Consider the following 24,204-nt stretch of genomic DNA (forward strand, 5'->3'; position numbering starts at 1 on the left):
TTACTTTACTACCCATATGATTAAAAGTTGGCTGTTCCTCATGAAATTAAAGGTTTACTTTTGTTTATAAACACTCTTGAAACAAACAGTTGAAACTTACAAGTGCTTCACAGCTGCGCCCGATGCACTATAGTGAAAATATTATTACATTTTGTATCACGACTTCTGACTTTTTGTAGAAACTGAAACTAGTTAGCAAAATTCCACGGATACGCGTTTATACTCACTTTTGACATACAAACATTCATCACTCCGTCGCACTGAAATGAATTTATTACTATGTATTCATAACAGCATTGTAGATAAGTTCGCCTAACTTCAATTTATACGTACTGCAGATTTGCAAAATGGTCCATAGCACTGCGAAAATTCAAAGACAACTTCATCTAGATAAAAAGTTACTGAATTACGTAAGTTCATTGGTTTCAAAGTCAAAGGTAATTTTAAGTTTGTCAATATATGTAGTTTGTATTATTTATTTCAATAAATAGCCAACTGTCTTTGGTAACAGAATTGTTATTAGTTGTAATACGAACATACATTAGAGTAGCTTGCGTTGTTCCGTCCAATCCGGACGAGGGTAAACTAAGGGGAACTGATAGTTATCATATACAGCCGTGGTCAACTAATTAAAGACACTGTTGGAATCTTAACTTACCGGGGCATTTCATCTGTATTTCTTTTTTCAGATTGCCATTGGAACTTTCTTTTCTATTTTAAAATATTTTAGAAGGCATTGTGAAATGTTAAAACTAATGACTATATTCAATAATCCCCCGCACCTAGTTTTTTTCGCTTTATCCGAATCTCGGGCGGTATGATCCATAACGAGGCCTAGTCATCTAATTAAAGACACTCCATTTGCGCAGAGGAAGAAATACAAATTATTAATATTATTGGAGTTACCTTTCTACAACAACATTTCCTACACTATCATTAAACATTCCAATAAGTATTAATATTTGATTTATTTCCTTTTACCTCAATAACAGTACGAGATCCCTGAACGAGCAAGCGGTCAGTTTTGTAGAAGTCGCTAAGGGAATTTTCTTCCATGCTTAATTAAAATCTGTGTAAAATTGATCGATGTTCCATGTACGACTTATTGCCATGGTATTTTCTGCCTATTACCAGTTTTTTGTTTCATTGGATTTGCAATAGGCCAAACCAAAACCGCCATAAGTTGCCCGAGAAAAGAGTCATTTTTCTACTCTTGCAGTGTTTTTCAGAACTTTTCTAATTTGGAAAGTCCTAATGACCGGTAAATTATGCTTAGCTTATAACAATATGCTTGTTTCTGAACTATTATAGTACTTGAATTCGCCTATTTTTAATAATACCTCTCTGAAGGATCTTACACTAATGACTAAACAGTGGCGAGCAGCCTCACACTATAACATTTTCGCCTCCTACGTTTGAGAACTTTCTTGGTGTACTTTGGTTACATTACATGTGTTGGAGGTGATTAAAATCATTTTTTTTTTAATTCATCAAATTCCTTTGTTTTATCAGATAAAAATCATTTTTTAATACTTGTTCAGAGAAACTTTCACCTTTGATAGAAAACGCCAACTACAGTATGGACACGCGGTGCTTTCCCAAAAGCAACATCTTCAGATATCCATGCCCTACAGCTTTTCCCGACCCGGTTGTAGTCTAAAAGTTCTGCACACACGTTTGTTGTCCTTTTAGCATCACACGGCTCTCAAAAGAACCAGTACCGAATCATGTAAATGATTCACTATTTTTTTATAACACCGCTGTAAAGTCTGTTTGCCGACAAGTTTTGTTTGGCGTCGGTTTTCAGTTGCTCTCAAATTTTTTAGTGCCATTAACAAGGCATTTTTAATAATAAATTTATTACCATATCCTTATTACAGTTCAAGTGGTAGTAATGAATACGCATGACAAAACTTTATTTAAAAAAGCCTGAAACATTTTTTTTACCAGATTTTTTTTTTAGTCCTATTGATTGGACTAAAATGAAAAATTTTAATGAAGGAAACCTAAATTATTACATTGAGTGCCTTTAAATATTTTACTCACTTTTAAAAAGAAGTATGGCGACTATTTTTATATTTCGTTTTTTTTCCTTAACTTAGCTTTTACTGTCTTTAATTAGCTGACCAGCCAAGTATCCGCTACAAAGGTCAGTGTTCAGTTCCCATAGAGCGTTATGTCTAAAGTATTAAAGAAAGTAAATCTTTTTTTTGTCTTTAATTTAAAGAACATAATGTAATGTTTGTTTTAATAATAATAACATAACATCTTATATCGTGCTTAAGCTCATGTAAGTACTATAACTATTTATTTCACTTCGAGTCGGGGGGTGTCTTTAATTAGTTGACCATGACTGTATATGCACATGTATTTTGTTAGAAGCGAATTCGATCATTCGTTTGTGTTTTTCTGTAGGAATGTCCATCGTGATCTTACCTCAACTGTTGACAAATCTCCTATGGTCTGAAAGTATCACGTTGAAATTGTAAAGGTACATTTTAAAAGCTACCTACCGATTGCGATTGTACGTGCAGGGGCACGCTTTTAATAATTTTACTTAAGCGACATACGATTCACATCCGACTGAGATCCAATCACGACTCAATTACCATTGAAGCGCATTCCGCTATTTTTTTTTTAATAAACGTTTTTATTCGTTTCTGTGATTCAATAATTTATCATATTGTCTGCAAATTATTTATGATTGAAATATGATTGTAGAGCAAACTGCCGTATAGACCAATCGTTAATCAATCGAATGTTGAAATACGATTGGTCTCATATTGGTTAAAACTGCTATTGCGATTTAATTTCTATTCAATTTTGACATATTTAACTTAGCAAAATCGGGTCCCAGCTGCCGCTATGAGTTAAAACGGATGAAACCGTTAATACACAAACCAGTTAGTGCAGCTACGGCCAAGTCGCGGCATGTGCGATTGGCAGTTGCAGTCGGCATCTAGCATTCAAAATGCATCTTAATTTAGGGAAAAATAGGTAAGAAGAGAACTACTTAATAAGTACTAATGAAAAGAATCCTATCTCCTTTTTTCTCGAAAGAAAGAAAGTTACCAGCAAAGAAAATATTTGAATAATGCCTATAGCCAATTTTTAGGTTTTCTAGACAAAAAGAAATGCCATCGGCGTCGCCGTAGAAATGGCTGCTGGAACAGTGTCACTTTGACGGAACGTCAGGTTGAGGGCAGCGCGGGAATGGAAGTGATAAAGTACTTACTATTGATGTCGCATTGAATCCTACAGCCTAAAAACATAAGTAGATTAAATGCAAGTAAGTACAACAATAATCTTAAAAAGGTACCTACTTAGGTAGAGGTATAATGAAAATTCTTGATTATTTTTTGTGATGGTGTGAAACAGGTACAGATAGTTCAACTCAGTTGTGCGCGCGGCCGTGTGTGCGTCGGCTTGTAAATATACAACTTTCATTCGTGCGACAGGGACGTCGTCCGAGCAATAGGTGTTCTTATCGCTTCTTCTTATGGGTACAGTCGTTTACTAAAATGTCGCCGTGTGCGTAAAACGCGGGTGGCGGGCGGTTCCTTTATTTAGCGGCGCGCATTGCCGATCGTCACTTGTAACGACCACGACGTAATGAGCGGTAAGGATTTATAACGTGGCCTTGAGAGATTGAAAATTACCTACTGAGTACTTGGATTGCGCGCACGCCAAAAATGGCGCGCATGTATTCATGGCAGCCACTTTTGATTTTTATCAAGTCGCGATCTAATTTTTTACCTAACTTCGTAAGGTTATAATTTTGGCGAACATTATTGTTTGGGAAAGTGGATTAATCTAGGAGAAAGGTGAGTTATTTTACATTTATTCATATTAACTTGCAATATCCAAACCTTTTTGTATTTTTCTAGCAACAATATTAACCTAGAAATATATGCGTATTATAATATGGACTACCGGCATGGTTTGAATATGGACTAGTGGTCCATTTTTCAAACAGTAATTTACCTATATTTTCATTTAATTGTTTTAGGATGGCATCTAAAAATTCTACAACCAAAGGAAAGACCAGACAAACATGGGATAAAGACGCAATGACAAATGCAATTAAAGCAATAAAAGATAAGCAAATGGGTTTTTTGAAAGCATCCAAAACATACGGAGTGCCCAAAACACTCAAAACTCCAACTCCGACAAGTTCACAAAAGTTGTAGCCACTAGGGCATAATAAATTGCACGTAGAAATCGTAGACCGTGCGTCGTAGAAGTTGAGGGTGCTGTACTGGTTCAAACTTGTCTGGTAATTTTCCTTCCTTAAAACTGTACAATGGAATGGTTGGGTGGAACATGATGGAATGGTTAACGAGTGTTAGGAGATCATCAAGTTAACCTAATTTGTGTAACTCTTTTATTCTCGCAGATTTTCCGCACTTTTTTTCCATTTAGTATAAACAGAACATATATGAAATGAATGACAAAAGTAACTCGGAAACCGTTGACGATAAAACAGAATTCTTCCATATAATTATTTTGTTGTGAACGGTTGTTGGGATTCATTACTTACTTTCAAAATAATCTCAAGCACTTACCGAAGCAGATGACATCATACCCGTACACTGCCGGACAATAAAAAGGACACAGATTTTTTATTATCTAACACTTACATTTTTCATTTACTTTAAAACTTCGTGTTTCTTTATCGTAGCCAACACCAAGTATAAGCTTTATTTGATACTGGGTCCTATACCGATGCATCGCCTGGGCAGTAAGATTGCAATTTTAGACCGGCACTTTGATCGCGACGATTAAGTCGAGGTGATGGTGATAATCATAGAAATTAAATGATAGGATTATCTAACAAGTGCTATTAAAATAACAATAATACGGTGGGTTTTACGAGAGCATAAACAATATCATTCGCATGTTTGTGTTTTTAAGAAAGGTCGAGAAGTTTGAGACTGGTTTTAGAAACTCACATTTGAATGACATTCCGATCCTTTGCACTAAAACAAAATTAGTGAGTGAAAATCCGCATTCTCGAGGTGATCGTTCCTATCAATAGATTATTTTAATTATTACCTTCGCTGTACAATTAATGGCCGATTGCTGAAATAAAAATCGTCTTTAAAACAATGTATGTTCGTGTTAAATAACTTTGCGCTTCCGTAATTAGCCATTTGAGATTTGAGGCATGAGAAGCAGAGAAGCAGAGTTTTGACTTCGATTTATTTATTTGACAGTTTATGTACACAGTTGATGAGACCAGAAGAAAAATGAAGTAGGTACTGTAGAGATGTAGTACATAGTCTTTGGTGGTAAGGTTTTATTTATTATATTGAATACCTGGCCGGACAATTATTTAAAGATATTAGAATAGAATAGTTTTTGATACTGAAGTATGTCACTTCACCCCCAGTCAAAACACATATTAAAGATCTATTTAATGTTTTAATTATTGAAATATCCCGAGATCCCCGGTCCCTAGCGCGCCACGCGCTACAAATGGTGGAGGCGCCGTCGCCGACGCCAAAGTATTTTTTAGGTCAAGCGAAAAAGTCGCTTGGTGACATATAAAAGACGGGAAGGAAGAAGAACCTGGTAGAAGGATTCCTGGGCACTGGTTCTAATGATATATTGGAACAAGGAGTAAAAGAGCTAAGTGGAATTTTAATTATTTACTACGTGAAAAATGTCCGAAGATATAAAATTTTTCTCGAGGGTCAATGACATTTCTTTGGACGACTTTCTTTTCGAATTTCGCACAATTGCGGCAATTGCTTAAGCCCTTCCGCGTCCGCTCCGTCACTTCAACCTGGGCGCTTACACTGGCTGCCTTTATATCCGGCGCACTCCTGCTTACATCCACCATTTCAGAATCAAGGAAGTCACCGGCCTCTTGTTTAACTTGAGCGTTCATTTTGTCATTCAGATAACACACGCCATTTAGATCAATAGCGCTGTTCGAGAATATTGCCGCGGCACCAACTGACGCGTCTACCAATGGCTCGCTCATAATAACATTTTCAGGAACTGTAAATTTCATCCGTGTTGGCTTCTTAGGTGGGGGCATCTCAGCTTCTGGTGATTTGTGAGTATAGGCTATGTCTTTAGGGGTCATATCCTTTTGTTCTTTTTTAGGCGTAGCGTGATAGCTCTCATTTTTCTCCGTCTGATGTTGAGTAATCAAATCACAAGCTTTTCCAAGTATCACAATCGATACAAGAACTCTTACTGATATAAGGCACAAATATGCAATGGATATTAAGAAGATTGCGGCAAACCCGTCAACTTTAACAGCATGTACCAATACTCTGGTAATAACAACTCCTAGAGGCAAAGGTATAAAGCCCATTCTACGTGCCACTAAGTCTGAGTGGTCACTGAAGGCGTACTTCTGCCTGGTTTGTGCCACATCGTATGCCAAACTCACTGTATATTCTCTATATACTCCATAGGGAATCTCATTGAACCTGGTAATAAAAGCATGCTTGACCCAATCAATGATGACCTCAAAAGTGAGCACCAGAACACAATCCGGTGCAAGTATCCAGAAGCGTTGTTCCCTCCACATGTACTCCTTCATAGTTTACAGAACTACTATAAACAGTAGCACCGACAGATGCAGCCGTTTTCTTACATCACTACATGACACTTGGAAGAGATTGTTCTTGTCAAACTTCTTGAAGACACTGCCTTTTAATTCTACAAAATTGTTCGACATCGTTATGATAAGACTTTTATTATTAGAGTTAAAGGCTACATTCAGTGTTGTAGCTTTAAACAGCACCAGTAAACTGTGAAGAAACACATAGACCATAGCAAACAAAAGATGAGGTATAACTCCCAGATGTTCCCTCCTTCTATCCCTGGGTTCGGTAGCTGTCCAGAACAGTGCATCAATAGTATCCTGGCCAAAAGCGGAGAACAGACGGTCACCAACCTCCAACATATTGTAAAATAAAGGACTCTTCACTAAATGATACATCACATTTAGTTAGAGACACTATTAATTGTTTTACGAGCGAAGTCATGTTTCACGACAGCTTTTCATCCAGCGTCTAATGGTTAAGTTGAAAGATTTAATAGATCATTAACACAAATGTTACCGATGTATGTTTCTGGGGATCAGCGTAATTGGTGTTATTATATTTATTTTTTATTTATTTATTTATTCTTAGAGAAGGCTTACGGACTAATCACAATATTATAAGTAACATATTATAAAACTAAATTGCCAACAACAAGCCTCCACAAATAATTTCAACCTATCGATATTTACAACTTTAACATAGTGTATACAGAACAGATCATTTTTTAACATAATGTTACTGTCATTATACCCTAGATACCCTCAGTTTGAGTACTTTAGTTTGTTATGCGTACAACACTAGTAAGCACGCTAGTACTAAAATATAGACCTATATGATTATGTATGCTAAAGAACCATTATTTCAGACAGATAAAAGAGTAAATGATGATAGGAATAGTGAGGTTGATTTTAGTAGAAGACATAATATGTTATGCCGGAAAGCCTTGAATAATATAAGGAAGGCAAAGACTAGGCTTTTAGTCCAAATCAACTGGTGATGGTTTTTACACCTAGGCGCATTGGTAATAAAAGTATGAAATTATGTCGATTATACTAGGGTCCTTACGAGATTGTTCGACAAATTTCTGATGTTAATTATGTAATTAGAAAGATAAATAATAGGAGATTTAGGGATATAGTTCATGTAAATAGATTAAAGTCATTTAATACTAGGTTATAAATAATTATCTTGGTTATTATAGTATGGTTTTTCTTAAATTTATTTTATAATTACATGTTACCTCGAACGAGTTGTACGAGCATTGCCGGTGAAGGGATAAGATGGTGAGTTACTCCATCTTCGTGAGAAGATGATGTCCACGGCAAAGATACTTCATCTTCAGAACGAAGGAAGATGAAGATAACCAATGTGGTCAAGCTTGTGTTATTTTTATAATTTTTTTAACATTACTCTGTAAATCTGATCCAAAATTATTAACTGATTTGGTAAAAAAAAAAATATTTGGATGGTGAATTGAGGTTGAGATCAACTTCGCAATAAGGGGCATAGCCTCGCGAAGAGTGTTTGCTTGACACAATGATTTCTGCCGAAGATTTATAATCCCTATATTTGATTTATTTATTATTCCAAAAAATTTCAAAAATAATTATTGGTGAGGATGTGTAATGTAGGAATTGTTAAGTGAGAAACTTTGATAACGGTGACTTATCCCTTCATCTGACACGTTAGCGTCCGGCGAAGTTGTAAGTTATCAATACAGAGTTTTTCTTCGCTTAAAAGGTAATCCCTTCAGGACGGGTGTTCACTTTGGATATCCTTTGCTATTAGCAACACGTCACGCAACTTTTTCTATTCAATGCTAACGTGCGTTATTGTGGTTCAACATGGCACAATTAAATCATTAACTACGCATGTTATCGTTACTATCCCATTGTAAGGGACGTGTTATTGTTAATTCCGTGCGTAGGTAACTTTCTGCTAGGTTTAGGCAGGTAACATTTATATAATTGTCCGCCTTAAGCTGCGCTTTTGAGATAAATTTTCAACTTTATCCTAAGAGTGTAGCTGATGTAGAGATGTAGTACTTAGATACTCTTTGGTGGTAAGGTTTTATTTATTATATTGAATACCTGGCCGGACAATTATTTAAAGACATTAGAATAGAATAGTTTTTGATACTGAAGTATGTCACTTCACCCCCAGTCCGTCAATAAACACAAAGTTAAAGATCTATTTAATGTTTTAATTATTAAAATATCCCGAGATCCCCGGTCCCTAACGCGCCACGCGCTACAGTACAAAGGCGTTGCTTATTACTTATCGACCAGTCAACCTGCGAATTGCGGGTTATTGATACTTACTGATGAACATGGTATATGAAATCATAGTCAAATTTTCAGGAACAGATTCAAGACAGTCTTAAGAATTAATTCATCTGGTAGGCCCATTATCACAAGGTTTTAACTTTTTTTTCCTCTTTAGGGAACTTACCCGTAACTCCATTCCTTGGCGAACAATACTCTGGCTCACAAACACTGGCAACTAGAATGATATAAAATAATAGATAAACTGTATAAGTCAATTTTATGCCAGAAACATTTTAAACTGTGTTCAAATTACCATGTGTAAACATAGCCCTATTAACACAAGAAAAATAAAACGATACATTTGCAAAAATAACACCGATCCGTCCTGTAAGAAAAATTGAAAAAACCTAATCCGTCTTTGCATTTCTAATTGGAACGAATGCTGATTGATACTGGAATTGATTATGTGTCACGACCATACTGCCTTATGTAATGATATCTCAAGTTAGAAGAAGTTGCATTGCTCAACTGAACATATTTTTTTTTTTTTTGATCAAGTCTACGAGGTAAAGTTAAGCAAAAAGAAATAGTAGTGTGTTAAGATGACCAGCGAACGTTTGCCTGAAGTGTGGATTGAAAAATATTTGTGGGGGTGTTTAATGTTCTAAACAGATGCGAAGGCAGTTTGAAGCTCGTTCGATGTTCGATTTTGAACAAAATACACACGTACGCCCTTCGGAATATCCGGTATACTAGTATATGTAAGTGAAAGCTGGTATGTTTGTTACATTTTGACTCTCAAACTGAAAAAATTGAAAGCACAGATCCTCTCGAAATACACATAGAGAGTTGCTACCTAATTGCTTCCAGCTACCATTAGTTGCTTCCCTCGTGGTTTTGAAGATATTCAGCATCTAAAGGTGACAGCCATTCTGATATTAGGATGGCTGTCACTTTTCCTAGTGTGTAGAAACGGTGCAAAAGTATTGAGTTTTCTTTTCACCCAGAGTTGCTACCTAATTGCTACCCTCCAGAATAAAATTTTGGACCACATCAATTTCGTGGATAAAAATATTTAAAAAATGTGTTTTTGCGCCTAGCAAAAATAAATTAGCTAGTTGGCATACATAAGTTGATATGACAGGACTATAGATTTTTCCATTTTAGAATGGCACGAGGTAAATATTTGTAGGTGATTATTTACTATTTCTACAATAAGCTAAAATTTCGCTGGTCCTACCTACCTATGTGACGCTCTAAACTCAACTCTTACTGGATGTCAGACTTACTAGCTTCTTTCTGCCCGCTAAAATGTGTACTTAAATGACAGCCAGGATTGTCAATATTATTCTAAAATACTGTACCTGTCACGGACTAGTAAAAAAGTAAGGACTCCGCGTCACCTACATAAAAAGTGAAGCACCCAAAACATAAGCCGATCGACCGCCATTACGCTCGCAACCGTCATTTGTGACAGTACATTTTTTCGCGGAAATTGACATAATGCCGTCGTGCGTCGTTACATAGTGCAAATTTATACGACCTTACACAAAAAGTGCCAAGGGATTACTTTTCACAGGTAAGCCAGTTCTTATAACATTATTTTATGTCCTTTTCTAAATACAAACAATAACAATATTTGGAATACAAAACCTCCAGTACATGTGATTTATCTATGACGGCAGCGGCGCGGGAGCGGCAGGATCTTACGCGTATAATCAAATGGACCGGCCCTCGAATACAGCGGCGCGGGAGCGGGCAACGGGCGGTGAGCTCCATTCAAAACGGTGACCGAACGCGCCGCCGCCGCTGCCGCCCCGCTGCCCGCAAAATTCGAGGCAGCGGCCTGACAGTAATAGCCAGTGCGGCCAAGAAAAAAATAGGGCCTTTACCCGAGGGGTAACCTAATCCATAATGTATTACCTATCTAAAACCAAATTTCAACTAAATCCATCCAGCCGTTTTTGCGTGAAAGAATAACAAACATACATCCATACATTCTCACAATCTTGCACATTTAAAATATTAGTAGGAAGATGGATAGTAGAATTAGCAAGATTCTCCTCACTATGAAAATATTAACTAATTTTATAAAACTGAAGAGTTTTTTCTTTGTTTGCACAGCACGAAGTATTGAGTAAAATGTAATTCGTGAAATGTTGTAATTGGTATCCTTTTCTGTATAAATACGTTTAATTTCTTTGCTACCTAGTTGAACATATTTACGGTTAGGATTACCAAACAATGTACTTATTTTAGTATTTTCTTTTATGTTGGTAAGTGGCCTTACTTTTCAATTTCATTTTCACCTGTATTTTTATTTTATTAAAAGTGGAAATAAATCACTCAAACCCACATTATTTTTTTTTTCTGAAATCTACCTCCATATTTATTGACGTCGATAGCAAACAGGCAAATTAATGAATTTGGTGCTGAAACTCAACCAATATAAATATAGGTAAGTAATTTATATTGCCATTCCGATATCAGATTGGAGGCTCACTTTCTTTTTATTTAAACTGTGTATCAGAAACCCGTCACTTTGATGCATACAATGATGGGAGAATTATTTGTGAAGCTGGCATCCCCGTAACGCACACATTGACAATCTACATATTGCTTCACTTTCTAGTATCGCGGTGCGGGGTCCTTACTTTTTAACTAGTCCGTGGTACCTGTTCAATTAATTTTCTAATTTAATTATTAAAATGACAGGTTACTTAGTAAATAAAACACAATTTAGTGTGAATACATAAATTTTCTTTATTATATCTGAACTTGTGGTGATGTTTCAAATCTAGTGTTAGGTTGAACTATATCTGCAGTTAAAGTACGGAAATTATTTTCAAATCCATGTTTATTTAAGTTTCTGTAAGTCTAAAAAAGATTAATTCTAAGTGATTATTTTTTCTGTAAGTTAATATTTTTTTTCTATGTAAATATATTTACAATAATTATTAACACTTTGTAAAGTTTATTTTTTATTTCAATTTACAATTTGAATTAAAATCACATAAAACTCTGATATACAGCAACAGTGTTGTGCTGACTTATAAATCCCCTTTACCTAGAAACTAATTGATCCCGCTTACATTACACAGCTCTTCACCACTTGTCTAAAACACTAAATCTGCACTTAAACGTGTAAATAAGTGACACTACGTGAAGGTAGAGACGCTACGATATAGTTGAGTCCGCTTAAATTCATGTGAACATTATAAGAATCCGGTGTCTATAGGAGAAATAGCTCATACGCATTTACCGGAACACGTCTACGTCCACTTGTTTCTAATGACGGAACTCAGTCGTCGTCCCCACATAAGGTGGTATCATACAATAGTCCCTTGCAGATGCTGGGGATCAGGAGTTGATGTGACAGTTGGTAATGAAGGACCTAGAGACGAAGACGGCAATGCTGCTGCAACTTCTTGATATCCCCCGAGCGGTATACTTGGCCCAGGTAAGCGCTCCAAGGGATGCTCTTCTGGCGGTGTTACTTCAAGGCCAATACTACCGTTCAAAGCGATTTTGAAAGCATTCTGTTGCTGTTGCTGTTGTTGATGTTGTAGTAGTGAATTGAAGTGGGATATACCAATTTCTTCGAGACTACTTTTTCTACGCCGGGAACCGACACCACTTAGTCCTTGACGAAGTGAATTAGATCTTCGCAGCAATATATCATCAACAACCCGAAGTGAATTTGATCTGCCTCTAAAATCGGTGATTATGGTGGGGCTATCAGGCAAAGACAAGGAGTTTGCTTTAGTAGTGGACAGAGGAGGCGCACGAGGTGGGGCAAAACTTGCACCAATGGTGGATCCTCTCCTACTCGAAATACCTTGAGCTTGAATCAAAGCTTGTGAACAAAAGCTTATATTTGATTTACGTCGACTGTTGTGGCGTTCAAATGTTTTTTGCGCAGAAAATGGTGACGGACGAACTAAATATCTGTAAAAAAAAAATAGTATCAATGTTGCAGGATATAACGAAAAAGTTGACAATAAAATTGAGATACATTACATTATATCGCCTTCTTGCAAGTTGAGGTCACAACTAGGATTTATTATCACATAAGATAGACTATTTCGTTTCTCGCTGACGTCATCATAATCGATACCAGTAAGATTTAATGATTCCATTCTCGATCGCACTAGATTAGCTATTTCAGCTCTTTCAATTTGTTGAGCATGGTTATCTCGAGCTTCATCAGCCAGGCTTGTAGAATACTGTGAATGAAAAAGTTATTATAATTACACACCGATTTTTACAAAATACTTTATCAAGAAATTATGGTCATCAACAATAATGTAAGGAAATATAGGCAATAGTAAAATTAATATCATGTTCACGAATTCAAAATGACAATCATATTATATTTTCAGTATGATTCCAATTATTGTTGGTGCCGGTGCGTAGAGACAAACATGCATGACCTGTTTTATTGATTTGCTCGCTCAAATGAGTGAAATATGTACGTTAAGTATGACAATTGCGGTATGAATCGGTTGATTTGTATTGTAGGTACTAAAAAAACTGGAAATTACACTGTTACCTTAACTAACTACACCCTAAGGCGAACTTTCTTACTGTTTTTGTAACTGTAAAAGCCTGAATATTAGTAAACCCTAGATTTTGCAAAAATATTGCTGAAATTTCTTTCAGTAAATATTTTTTTGAGCTTTTACCACGAAACGTGAAAATGAAGCTACATATATTCTATCCTTATTCATTAAATATATTTATAGCTGGTAAATGTTGAATAACATTCATTCCAAAAGATAAAAATTTGTAGAAAGACGTAAGTATTCAAGAAGATGATGAATGAATAAATTATGCATACCAATGAATTAATATATACGCTTATTTATAAACGAAATTATCTAAACCAAATATGCATGGTAAACGCCCCATAACTTAACTATTTATTCTAAAAATACCTATGCTACGCTTTTTACGTAAACCTAGGATTTACTTTCGCTTTCACAGTAACATTTACTACATGAACTGCCAATATTTTATTTTACTTCAAATAAATATAACCACCTTACTAGTTTCAATTGCGTCTTGTCTCAATTTATTATTTATTCATATAGCATATCGTCACGACAAGCAGGTTGATTACATAGATACTTTCTACGAATCGAAGCTGGTTTGTTAATAACAGATACGTTTTGAAAAATAAAGTAATAATCTTCCCACATTCCATTCACCTACTTTGTACAGAAATACTGCAAGGATTTTTTACTTAAAGAAATATAGTTATAATAATTATATTTGTATAAGAACTACAATTTGACTATTATTAATTATAATTATTATCAACAACCATTGATTCTAGAAATAGGTACGATTATAACTTGTAATTATATCGTATTACAGGATGACGATGTGAAATTAACATTAAGTCAAAGCCTTCCATGAGAATTTTAAATTGGTATTGTCACAGCCCAAAATATTGATACTCCTCAAAATCGTCTTTATCAAGGACAGAGAGATATTTTTCGAAAATCGCGTGGGTACAATATCTAAACCGTATAACAGTTCACATGAAAATACCAAAACCCTTAAGCATAAATTAATATACACCATTTAGGACAGGTGAAAATTTTACCAAATGTTAATAGTTTTTCAATAAAATTGTGATGTGACAGAACGTTACATCCGTCAGTTATAAACATTACTTTTTTGTAACTTTTCTTTTTTATAACTTATGTTTTCTGAAAATAACATCGAAAACTTTCCAAATCGCCAATGAACCTGCTACCAGGACTACATGGTGGTGTTGGCTTTACATTTGGTTCATACGTGTTCTGTTTTTGTCTAAAGCGCGCAGAATGATTAACAGGTTATCGAATTGAGGACACCCTTTAGGTCCTTTTAATCTTTTAATATCTTATTTTATAACTTTTGACTGCAATCAAATACCTAGTACTTACCTACCGATTTTCTAAGTGTGTTCTTCTTACACAGTTTTTTTATACAGCGTATGTTTTTTGCACGGTTAATTTTTGAATATATAGTTATATCATTTATCATTAAAAAAAAATATCATGAAAAAGTCTGAAGTTTTTTTTTTATTTTCTAGCTTCTGCGAAATATGATGGGCATAAAATCTGTTCATGGCTTGAGAACGTTTTTTCACCAACACAAATCTGAGGATAATTATTAGCCAGCTGGCAACGCAAAGGTTGCCCAGCTAACGTACCAGTTTTAATTTAATTCAGCATAAACAAATATTACTTTAATGATTTAAAAATGATCTCATTACACAATAAGAATAATTTGGGTTCATTATAAGATAACGATTTTTTATAAATGTAATTATTGTATCTAACTTTGCTCTAAATTTTTCCTTTAATTATCTGTTATTGTAAAATTCTTCTGTTCTGCAAATATATTTTTTAACATTACTGTTTCATTTAACTATGTTGCTGTGCCCTAACAGAGTCCATAATTGTACTTAAGCTTTAATACTTGTATACTATCTGTAAAACACATTATGGAATGCAAATAAACGAATATTAATAATATGGACCCGAACAGATATTTAAAAGAGTTAAAACCCAATATATATTAAGAAAATGAAAAAAAAAAGACATAAATAAATTTTATTTTGGGATTAAGGACACATGCACACACGCATATACACAATAAAAAATAAAAATATCATAAAAGAAACATAATGGCAGTATGCGTAACAAGCACGCAATATGGCCCTCGCAATATCCTGCGACCCCATACAAAGTCCCAGCGCTGTCCATGTAAAAATCAAAATGATGTAACTAATACATATATCAATGTTAATACTGTAAATAATATAAATAAATTTTAAACCTCCTCCTTTTTGGGAAGTCGGTTAAAAATCACGGAACGATCCACACCCAATGCTTATGAATAACTTATTTACACAGTAGTGAATCCTGCACACGCGAAGTGATAACATAATTATAATCTACGTCATGCAGTTGGTTGCTTTGCTATTCAAAGGTATCTATTGGATGTGAAGTAAAACAGTCAGGTAAAGATGGTGCGATCTTAACCGTCTTACCACAAAAACTTTTAAACGTCAGTTTATGCCTTGTCTAAAAAAATGTCAAATTCTGACGTTGACATATGGTTCATTTTGCAGCCAAAATTTTATTAGACAAGCGTAAAACAGGGTTTAAGGTTTTTGTAGTAAGGCCCTAAAAGTTCCACGTTGCAGGGAAAGATTAAGGCAGAGTTCGACCAAGTAATTTCAAAGTCGTACAGCGTTACAACTTTCTGGTGACATAAAGCGCTTTCAAACACAGGTAACTAAGGTGACCACCCCTAAATCACTAGTGCGTGAGTGCAAGGTACCTCATACAGTTTTATTCACGAGAATCACTATTTGCTAGATTAAGCTATATTTTACGCCTGTATTTGCAGGGAGTACGATTTAAATCAACGAAGTCATCTTTAATTAAGGTTTTTGTGGGTCATTTCCTTCTTGTTTGCAAGGCTACGATACTCTATCTTGAACTTAATTTATAACAGACAAAGCTTTTTACTGTTTGTGTAGAAGTACATCAATGGACTCAAAACAAAAACCTTGGCAGCGTATGACAAAAGCAACGGCATCAATTTTAACTTCCCTGCGTTCTGCATATTTAGGTCAGGATAGATCCCTTTTGAAACAAAATTATTTCATAGTATGGTGACACCCAATGTTAAGTAAAGAAGACACTAAAATAATTATATCATTGCACTGGATGTGTGCATTGGGCTAACTGACTAGTAGGCACTCGTACGTTTTAGAAATATATTTTTTACACCTCAAAAGTTCGAATTTGTAACAGCAGCATGGGTTTCATTATAATTTCAATTAAAACTGAACCTTTAGAAAAAAGAAACGCAAAGGACGACGACTCAAAGAACGCGAAACGAAGATTATTGTATATGTTACCATGAATCCCAATCAGAGTCCTTTCACATAGAATAGTTTGTAAAATGCTTGAATAGGGCTTGTTTTAAATAACCTTTTGTCTACATGTTTTTATACACAATAAAACAACTTATTGCTGTTTTAATATAATAATTACTATAATGCATCTTATTCTTTTAAATTCTTATAACCATTGCGGTAATTATTTTAAAATCAAAAGTCTTTTCTAGGCAGGAACTAAAAAAAAGTTTTTTTTTTTTAAATTTAATCACTAATCTAATGCAAGTGATCCCTCACAAGATTATAATCTAATTAAAAATCGCCCTGTATTCTGTTAAGTTGCCTTGGCATTGAGTGAATGTAAAAGGAATATAATAGAAAACAAAAAAAAAGCTTAGTTATGTAGGCAAAGTTACCCAAATATACAATTTTCGACATATTGTGTTATATTGAATGTGTCATGACCATAAGCAATTATTTGATAAGAACGAACCCCAATCATTAAGTAACAAGTACCCCAAGTAAAACAACGCAAAATATCTTAGTTTTGATCTCTCATTGTACGTATTACAATCAAAATTTAATTAAATTACAATTCCGTTTCGTAATAAAAATGTCCAGTCAGTAAAATAAGTCTCGTGTCACTATAAAACAATATTTTTTAAATTTGATTCTTGGCTGTTCATAATATGGGAAAAAACTCCAAATTGTATAAGAATACATATATAAAGGCACAAAACTGACCGAAAGTCTGTCAAACTGTCAGTGTTGCCGGCAATCTGTATAATTCAGGTAATTTATACAATACCTGGGCTATGTATAAAATATCTGGGTCTTCCAGGGGATGTATGAAATATTATTGTCCACTACTTACTTTACCTAGGTCAATTCCTGGGGACTGATTAGAGTACCTGCTGTTGCATCGGTAACGTGTAAAACAAATATATTTTGTTTTATAACTCTATTTATCAATGTTAACCGGCCTATCTACAAAATATATATGTAAGCTTTGTTTACTATATTATGTTGTGTACATACAGTAAGCAATCTGTGTAATAACATATTTTTTATTAACTGTATGTCGTCTAAATGAACGACACTGCCTACAACGGAACGGCACACACAAGCAGTGAGGAAACGTCGAAAAGAGATGTGAAATTTTTTAAGCCCATGCGGTTAAAATTATAATATTACATTTAAGAAGATTAGATGAAACTAAAATAGTAAAGAATATAAGTGATACAGTGTCGATCTACTATATATGGAAGAAAAACCTTTTATTGACGATTTTTCTGTTTTTAGGTTAGTACAATGTGCATTTGAACATGTGCTTTTAATTTAGTTTTAAGATAAGTTAAATCTTATAATATTAACATTAAACTTTCTGTTTTTAGATAAATCAAACTGTGTTTTTCTCCCGCACCGTCCAACATATTATATATATATTTTTTAAGGAAAGAAAATTATCAAAAAAGGAGGAGGTTCTCAATTAGTGCATGTCTAGTAGTTCAGAAAACTTTTTCTTTAGAGGTATATGAAAGGGTTAGCTTGCAGTTTGGCCTGATGAACCCTGAGGAATCGAGGACTCACGCTTCACGAAAATCGTAAGCACGCTTCGGAGGAAACTTGATATTACTATGTATATCGAATCTTCCGTGATTATGGAGACGACAGAAGATCAAGAGAATTCCACATCAGGGTATTATAGTAACTACCACCTGTTTGGATTTATTCGTATTGACTTCTGAAATCTTTATGGTGTTTATGCATATTTTATTTAAAATGGTTTGGATTTTTCACCATTATAATAGCCACTGCCACAATTTAAATTGTTTAGGAGCCAAACACTGAAAAGCACGAAATAAAAAACAACTGACTTCACAAAACAGAGACAAAATAAACAGTCAACAGACACAGACTTTTAGAGCTTAGAGCTATGTCAAAAAACTATTTTGTCCATTTCAGGGTTTTTCAGTTAACGTTAGAATCGCTGTCACTCCTCACCGATACCCTCGAAATACACATCGAGAGTTGCTGCTAGCTACCATTAGTAACTACCAATTGCTACCCTCGTAGTTTTGAAGATATTCAGCATAAACTTAAGTCGCATCCAGGGATCATTTCATCTTAGACAGGCTATAAACGATTGTCTTCTATCTTTGCTCTCGTTTTATAGAAACTTTATCGGTTGCGCATTTAGCGTTGTTACCAAGGCAACATATAAAATTAATAATATTTCATACATTATCTACACGATTTAGGCTTTCTAAACATTACCCAAGTATTGTACATAATAACGGATAATACAGATTGCCGGTAACATCTATATCTATGTAATTTGCTTACAAAATATAATAGGTTATTAGCGGACAGCCCCTTATCGCTAACACAAGGTAAAAATGTCCATGTGAAAGGTCTCTGGCAGTGACCTTACCGCCGGCGTCCGTTCTCCGTAGCAGCCACTGAGGCAGCTTGTCGCCTCCCGGCGCCCGCAAGTTGAAAATCCTCCGCCTTCGCCCTCCTCCTGCTGCAACTATCGTGTCACAGTTTTCCAATAATTTGCCTAACTTAACAACACATCGGCCAGTTTTGTTTGATTTTCTTGAAACATTTTATTTATTGTTCTTAGATTTTATTTAATGACACTGCTTATTAAGTTTTAAGGGTACTGCTACTGTGCATTTTAATTGGACTTTTTATTGAGTCCTAACTGTACGTATATGTAATGAATGAATTTTACGAAATCTACTTTTCCTTGCTATAAGCATGCATAAAGCAGAAGCAATTTCTTATTACTGCTGGGGAAAATTCATATGATGGTGAACTTGCTATTCAGGTTTTATAATAACTTTTATTATCACATGCAGTGATTACCCTTTTTTCCTTGTTAGAATACTATAATAATCTTTTTTATAAGCTCACATCAAAATTAACTGTTTGCTATGTTATCATAAAATCATTGTATTTGTATGCTACGTCTGGTTCCATCATGTCATAAGAATCTAGGTTTCTATACTATCATGCAAAACACAAACTACGATTAATACATAAAGGCGGGATTGCGATCATCGAGTTCAATAGCGATATTTAGTAATGGTCCAGGTAAGCCAGTTTCTTTCTGGTTAGCTTCTTAACAGTAACTAACACGTCAGCTTTTCACTAATGCATATTTTGTTATTCTGTGTTCGCGCCAAAGCAAAAGTTACTACCTAACCCATCCGGCCGTAGCAGATTGCGTATAAATTATAATAGTGAAGCACGTGTAGTCCATAGGACAGTACAAGTATCGCGTGAGAGTTAGAAAGTTAGTTAAAAATTGCTACTAATTACAGACACTCCACAAGTGTAAGGCTCAGAATGTATATGTAGAAAGGTTAATAATGGAAAAAGTGTAGCTTTAACGCGATAAAAAGAAAAATAAGAGTTAAAAAAATGTACCCGAAATACAGTCCAAAGACTCGGACTACTGAGATGCAAGTTAGTTACGTACTATTTTAATTTGGAATTTGGAAGTATTGAAATGGTGTATGATGGATTATATATTAGCGTTCAGGCGTAAACTGCAGTAAAGGACTGTATTTAAGGAGATAAATATTGAGAGTAGGGAGTTAACCGACTCACCGATGCACGCGATGGTCGCATTCTCGCGAGGCGTGACCAAAACCACTTTGATGGGGTCCTTGGCGACATACTCACGTGGTGAGATGCATCGGCTAATGTCGTGTCCTGTGTGCGATAAATTCCTATCGGAATTTCGCATGTAGTAGAACATAACTTTTGGTACAATCGACCGTATGTTCTTATCCACATGTCTTCTTTTGAAATTTTCATCTGTTAGAAGTCCAAGTTTATGTTTCATAAAAAGCCTGCTCAATTTTCATATCTACAGTTCGCACCAAAAAACTGTGCATTACAGAAATTAGAATTTCGACACCTCAAACATGCGTGTTTCGTGTATGTTTTAGTGCTTTTGTGAAGTCGACTTGAGCTGAACAAAGCTACTTGACAAGCTCTGTACGAGCAAATATGCAAGAAGATAAATGGCAAATTACAAAAATGCAGAGTTTTTGGTTCGAGCTGAAATCACTGGTTTATATTAGAAAATTTTTACAAGTTCGCAATATTTCGCTTAATAATAAGTCACTACGCAAGAAATAATGAGATTCAATCAATATTTGACCATAAATTCGCAAGCCAATAATATTAATGTAGCACAGCCAAATCAGTATGAAGAAAAACTTACGGAAGTAAGAAATCCTGACCCCGGAGCTTGATCGACACCCAGTAATAGTCGCACAAAGGTAATAACATAGTCCTTCACAAAAGCTTGATAAAGTAATGTATCAAGCATTGAGGCTGAGAACACAGAACCGGCTGCAAATGGCAGACGAAACATGTAGGAAATATGTGAGCCACGTTCCTTCTCCCGCTAAAAAAAAAAGATTGAAACAAAAGTATTGAGGTTGGTGATACTGGTTCGCATCAGTGAAAACTTTTTATTCTTTTTGGCATTTATTGCCAGCACCATTGAGTCTTCTTTATAAGCTTCGACTTTAATAATAGCACAAGTTAAAACAAAGATACCTTTTCCATTTTCGATAGATGTAATGCATACTTGTCATGCGCACGAAATTGCATAAATCGCATATTTGAAGATTGTGATAGTTCTGTGATTGACTTTATTGATGGAAAAAATCTGAAAATAACAAACAAATAATACGTTGATAAATAATCAATATGCAACAGCCAAAGTGAACACAAGTTATCTTCGCCGCGCAACACGACTCATTATGATCACAAAAATAATAAAAAAAATTTCAAGACGTTATAATGTAATTCGCAATGGCGCACATAGTTATTAAATTATTTAAAAAGAATTACTTGAACATAGTTTGTACGGCAACTATTGTATTACAATCGGCTAGACTATCTTCTTCGGCAGAATTCGACAATTCTTTGTTTACGACAACCACATTTTCGGCCAAAGTAATCCCAGCACGTAACAAGTCATCTAAGCTAAAACGAAAAGCGTATAATTTTAGATTTATAATAAACATATTTGCACTGGTATGTACCTAGATTACTTCGTTTGTGCTTACAACTTACCAGTCAATGCTTCCTAGCATCCAGTACACTAAAGGAAAGTATGATATAGCGTCTAAAAATGCTATGTCTGGTCTGCGTTCCAATAGGAGTATGATAGGATTGAGCGAGGTCTTTGATCTAAAATGAGCTCGTAGAGGTATGATGAAATTATATATTCCATTAGATGCATAATCAGCAGCAAGTATTATAGTTTTGTTTTGCCATTGGTATTCTTTTGCATTTCTATAAGCACAATGTTCGCAAACTTGTGCTAACTGCAAACAACATAGAGGCTTCTTTTCTTTCAGTAAATAGCACAGAGTAGGACTGACTCCTATAAATGGTGACACAGGTGGAAATCCTTTTACGATCCTGAAATATCTCATTAAACTGCCGTTATTTGTTATTTTTTACCTAGAATTGTTCAAAAACTTCAAATTACGATTAGAAACGTCATTGAATTAGGCGAAGCAAAGCTTTTATAAAATATTTTCAAAAGTGAAGTAAAAGTATTACAAAAGTCCTGCCATAGGTACTTACGAGAAAATGTATTCCTCTAATATATAGAAACAATACATACTATAAACATGTAATTCTGTGTATAGTTCTACATTTAGTGGTATGTAAAAGTCTAACAATAAACATCGAATCAACGAAAATACACACATCAAAAGTGTCTAGGGATCAAGCATTTTTATGCGGATTTCTTGAGATTGAGATGTGGCTTTGTAATAAATTTATGATTTTATAAATTTATATGGATCCTTTTTGGTGCATTTCATAATTTGAATCAGGAACTGTGAATCAAATTCGAGTAAAAGATGAAAATCAGCTGTCAATATTTTCCCTATAAACACATACAACGCATTGAAGACATTATTAGTGCTACTGTTTCCCTACTACTGATTAAAACCAACGTTATTATGGAGCGGCGACGTCATTTAAGCAGGGAAGAAATGCTCAGAGCCGTGGGAATGATAGAAGCTGGTTCCCGGCAACGTACTGTGGCTTTAGCTCTGAATACAAGTCAGAGTGTTATCAGTCGACTTTGGACACGTTACCGAAGCACTGGTACCGTAGCTGAGCGCCATGGAGGACGGTATCGCTGCACCACACGGAGACAAGACCGATACATTCAAATCTTAACTCGAAGAGCTCCAACAATAACCGCCATGATGTTAGCCGTGAGGCTTCATCACTCTTCAGGGAACTTAATTAGCGACCAAACAGTCAGAAACCGCTTGCATGAAGTGAACCTTCATTCCCGAAGACCGCTACGGGTACCACCTATAGCAATGCACAATCGTAGGATTCGATATCAATGGGCTCTTGAACACAGAAATTGGGCAGAAGAACAATGGCGTTTCGTGTGCTTTTCTGATGAGTCTCGTTTTGGTATGAGACCGGATACAAGACGTATACGACACTGGAGAACCCCTGGACGCCAACAGCGATTAAAATCCTGCCAGGAAGTCCATCCTTATAGTGGTGGAACCATCATGGTATGGGCGGGTATTTGGATCGGCGGAAGAACTGAGTTGATTTGGATCAGAAGCAACCTCAACGCTCAAATTTATGCTGAGACGATTGTATCAGACGTCATCGTTCCTCTACAAGTGCAAATCGGTCCCTTATTTCAGTTAATGCATGATAATGCACGACCGCACACCGCAAGAGTTGTAAGACAGACTCTCGCGGCAGCTAACATCAATGTCCTGCCCTGGCCTGCTCAGTCGCCAGACTTGAACCCGATTGAGCATGCATGGGATATGCTACAGAGAAGAGCTCTGCCGAATATGGAGGGTATCCAGTCGCAAGAAGACCTTTTTTTGTTGTTGCAACGAACATGGGCGGCCATTCCACATCGTGATTTGGATGAACTCATTTTGAGTATGCCAAACCGATGTTCTTGTGTTGTTAGTGTTCGCGGTAGAAACACGGATTATTAATTGTTTAAGTTACCCAATAAACTTTTAAAGAAAACTGTTATTTCAGTCTTTTTTTTCGAACTTTTGTGTTAGTGTTTCAAATGTCAAAAATCCCTTTATTAGGAAAATGGCAAATTTCTTTATTAGTGCAAAGGTGACTTGGTTTATCGTTACTGTGACAAACGAAAACACTTTATTTGATGAATCCTTAAAGAAAATTTTAATTAATATCAATCAGGAGAAAAGTTATTGCAAAAATATATGTTGATCCCTAGACACTTTTGATGTGTGTAACATGCTCGGAGTCGTATAGGGTCATGTGCAATTTGAACTAAGTCCTTAGCAGCTGAAAAAATTAAAGGAAGTTTTGGACCACTAACACACTTGCTTTTAGCATGCGTCTACGCCGCGTGCGCAAGGGGCCAGCTGGAAAGAAACGGATATTATCTTGT

The 24,204-nt window shown here is 35.3% G+C and overlaps 1 protein-coding gene and 1 pseudogene across 2 annotated transcripts in view; both read right to left on the minus strand.

The window, feature by feature from the left end:
• Positions 1 to 5,647: 5,647 nt before the first annotated feature.
• Positions 5,648 to 6,967, minus strand: LOC124645175 (annotated as a pseudogene).
• Positions 6,968 to 11,587: 4,620 nt separating this feature from the next.
• The window catches only part of LOC124645483 (potassium channel subfamily T member 2), a 76,474-nt gene continuing 63,857 nt past the window's right edge, over positions 11,588 to 24,204 (minus strand). For both annotated transcript variants that reach the window (XM_047185301.1, XM_047185302.1), the window contains 7 exons: positions 21,846 to 22,196; positions 21,621 to 21,755; positions 21,324 to 21,435; positions 20,983 to 21,168; positions 20,361 to 20,570; positions 12,854 to 13,059; positions 11,588 to 12,781 (listed from right to left, as the gene is read on the minus strand). In XM_047185301.1, the coding sequence (XP_047041257.1) occupies positions 12,163 to 12,781; positions 12,854 to 13,059; positions 20,361 to 20,570; positions 20,983 to 21,168; positions 21,324 to 21,435; positions 21,621 to 21,755; positions 21,846 to 22,196 (1,819 nt within the window). In that variant the 3' untranslated portion in view covers positions 11,588 to 12,162. The remainder of the gene's footprint in view (positions 12,782 to 12,853; positions 13,060 to 20,360; positions 20,571 to 20,982; positions 21,169 to 21,323; positions 21,436 to 21,620; positions 21,756 to 21,845; positions 22,197 to 24,204) is intronic.

This window comes from Helicoverpa zea, chromosome 31 (genome assembly GCF_022581195.2).
Source record: "Helicoverpa zea isolate HzStark_Cry1AcR chromosome 31, ilHelZeax1.1, whole genome shotgun sequence".
Classification (NCBI taxonomy): domain Eukaryota; kingdom Metazoa; phylum Arthropoda; class Insecta; order Lepidoptera; family Noctuidae; genus Helicoverpa; species Helicoverpa zea.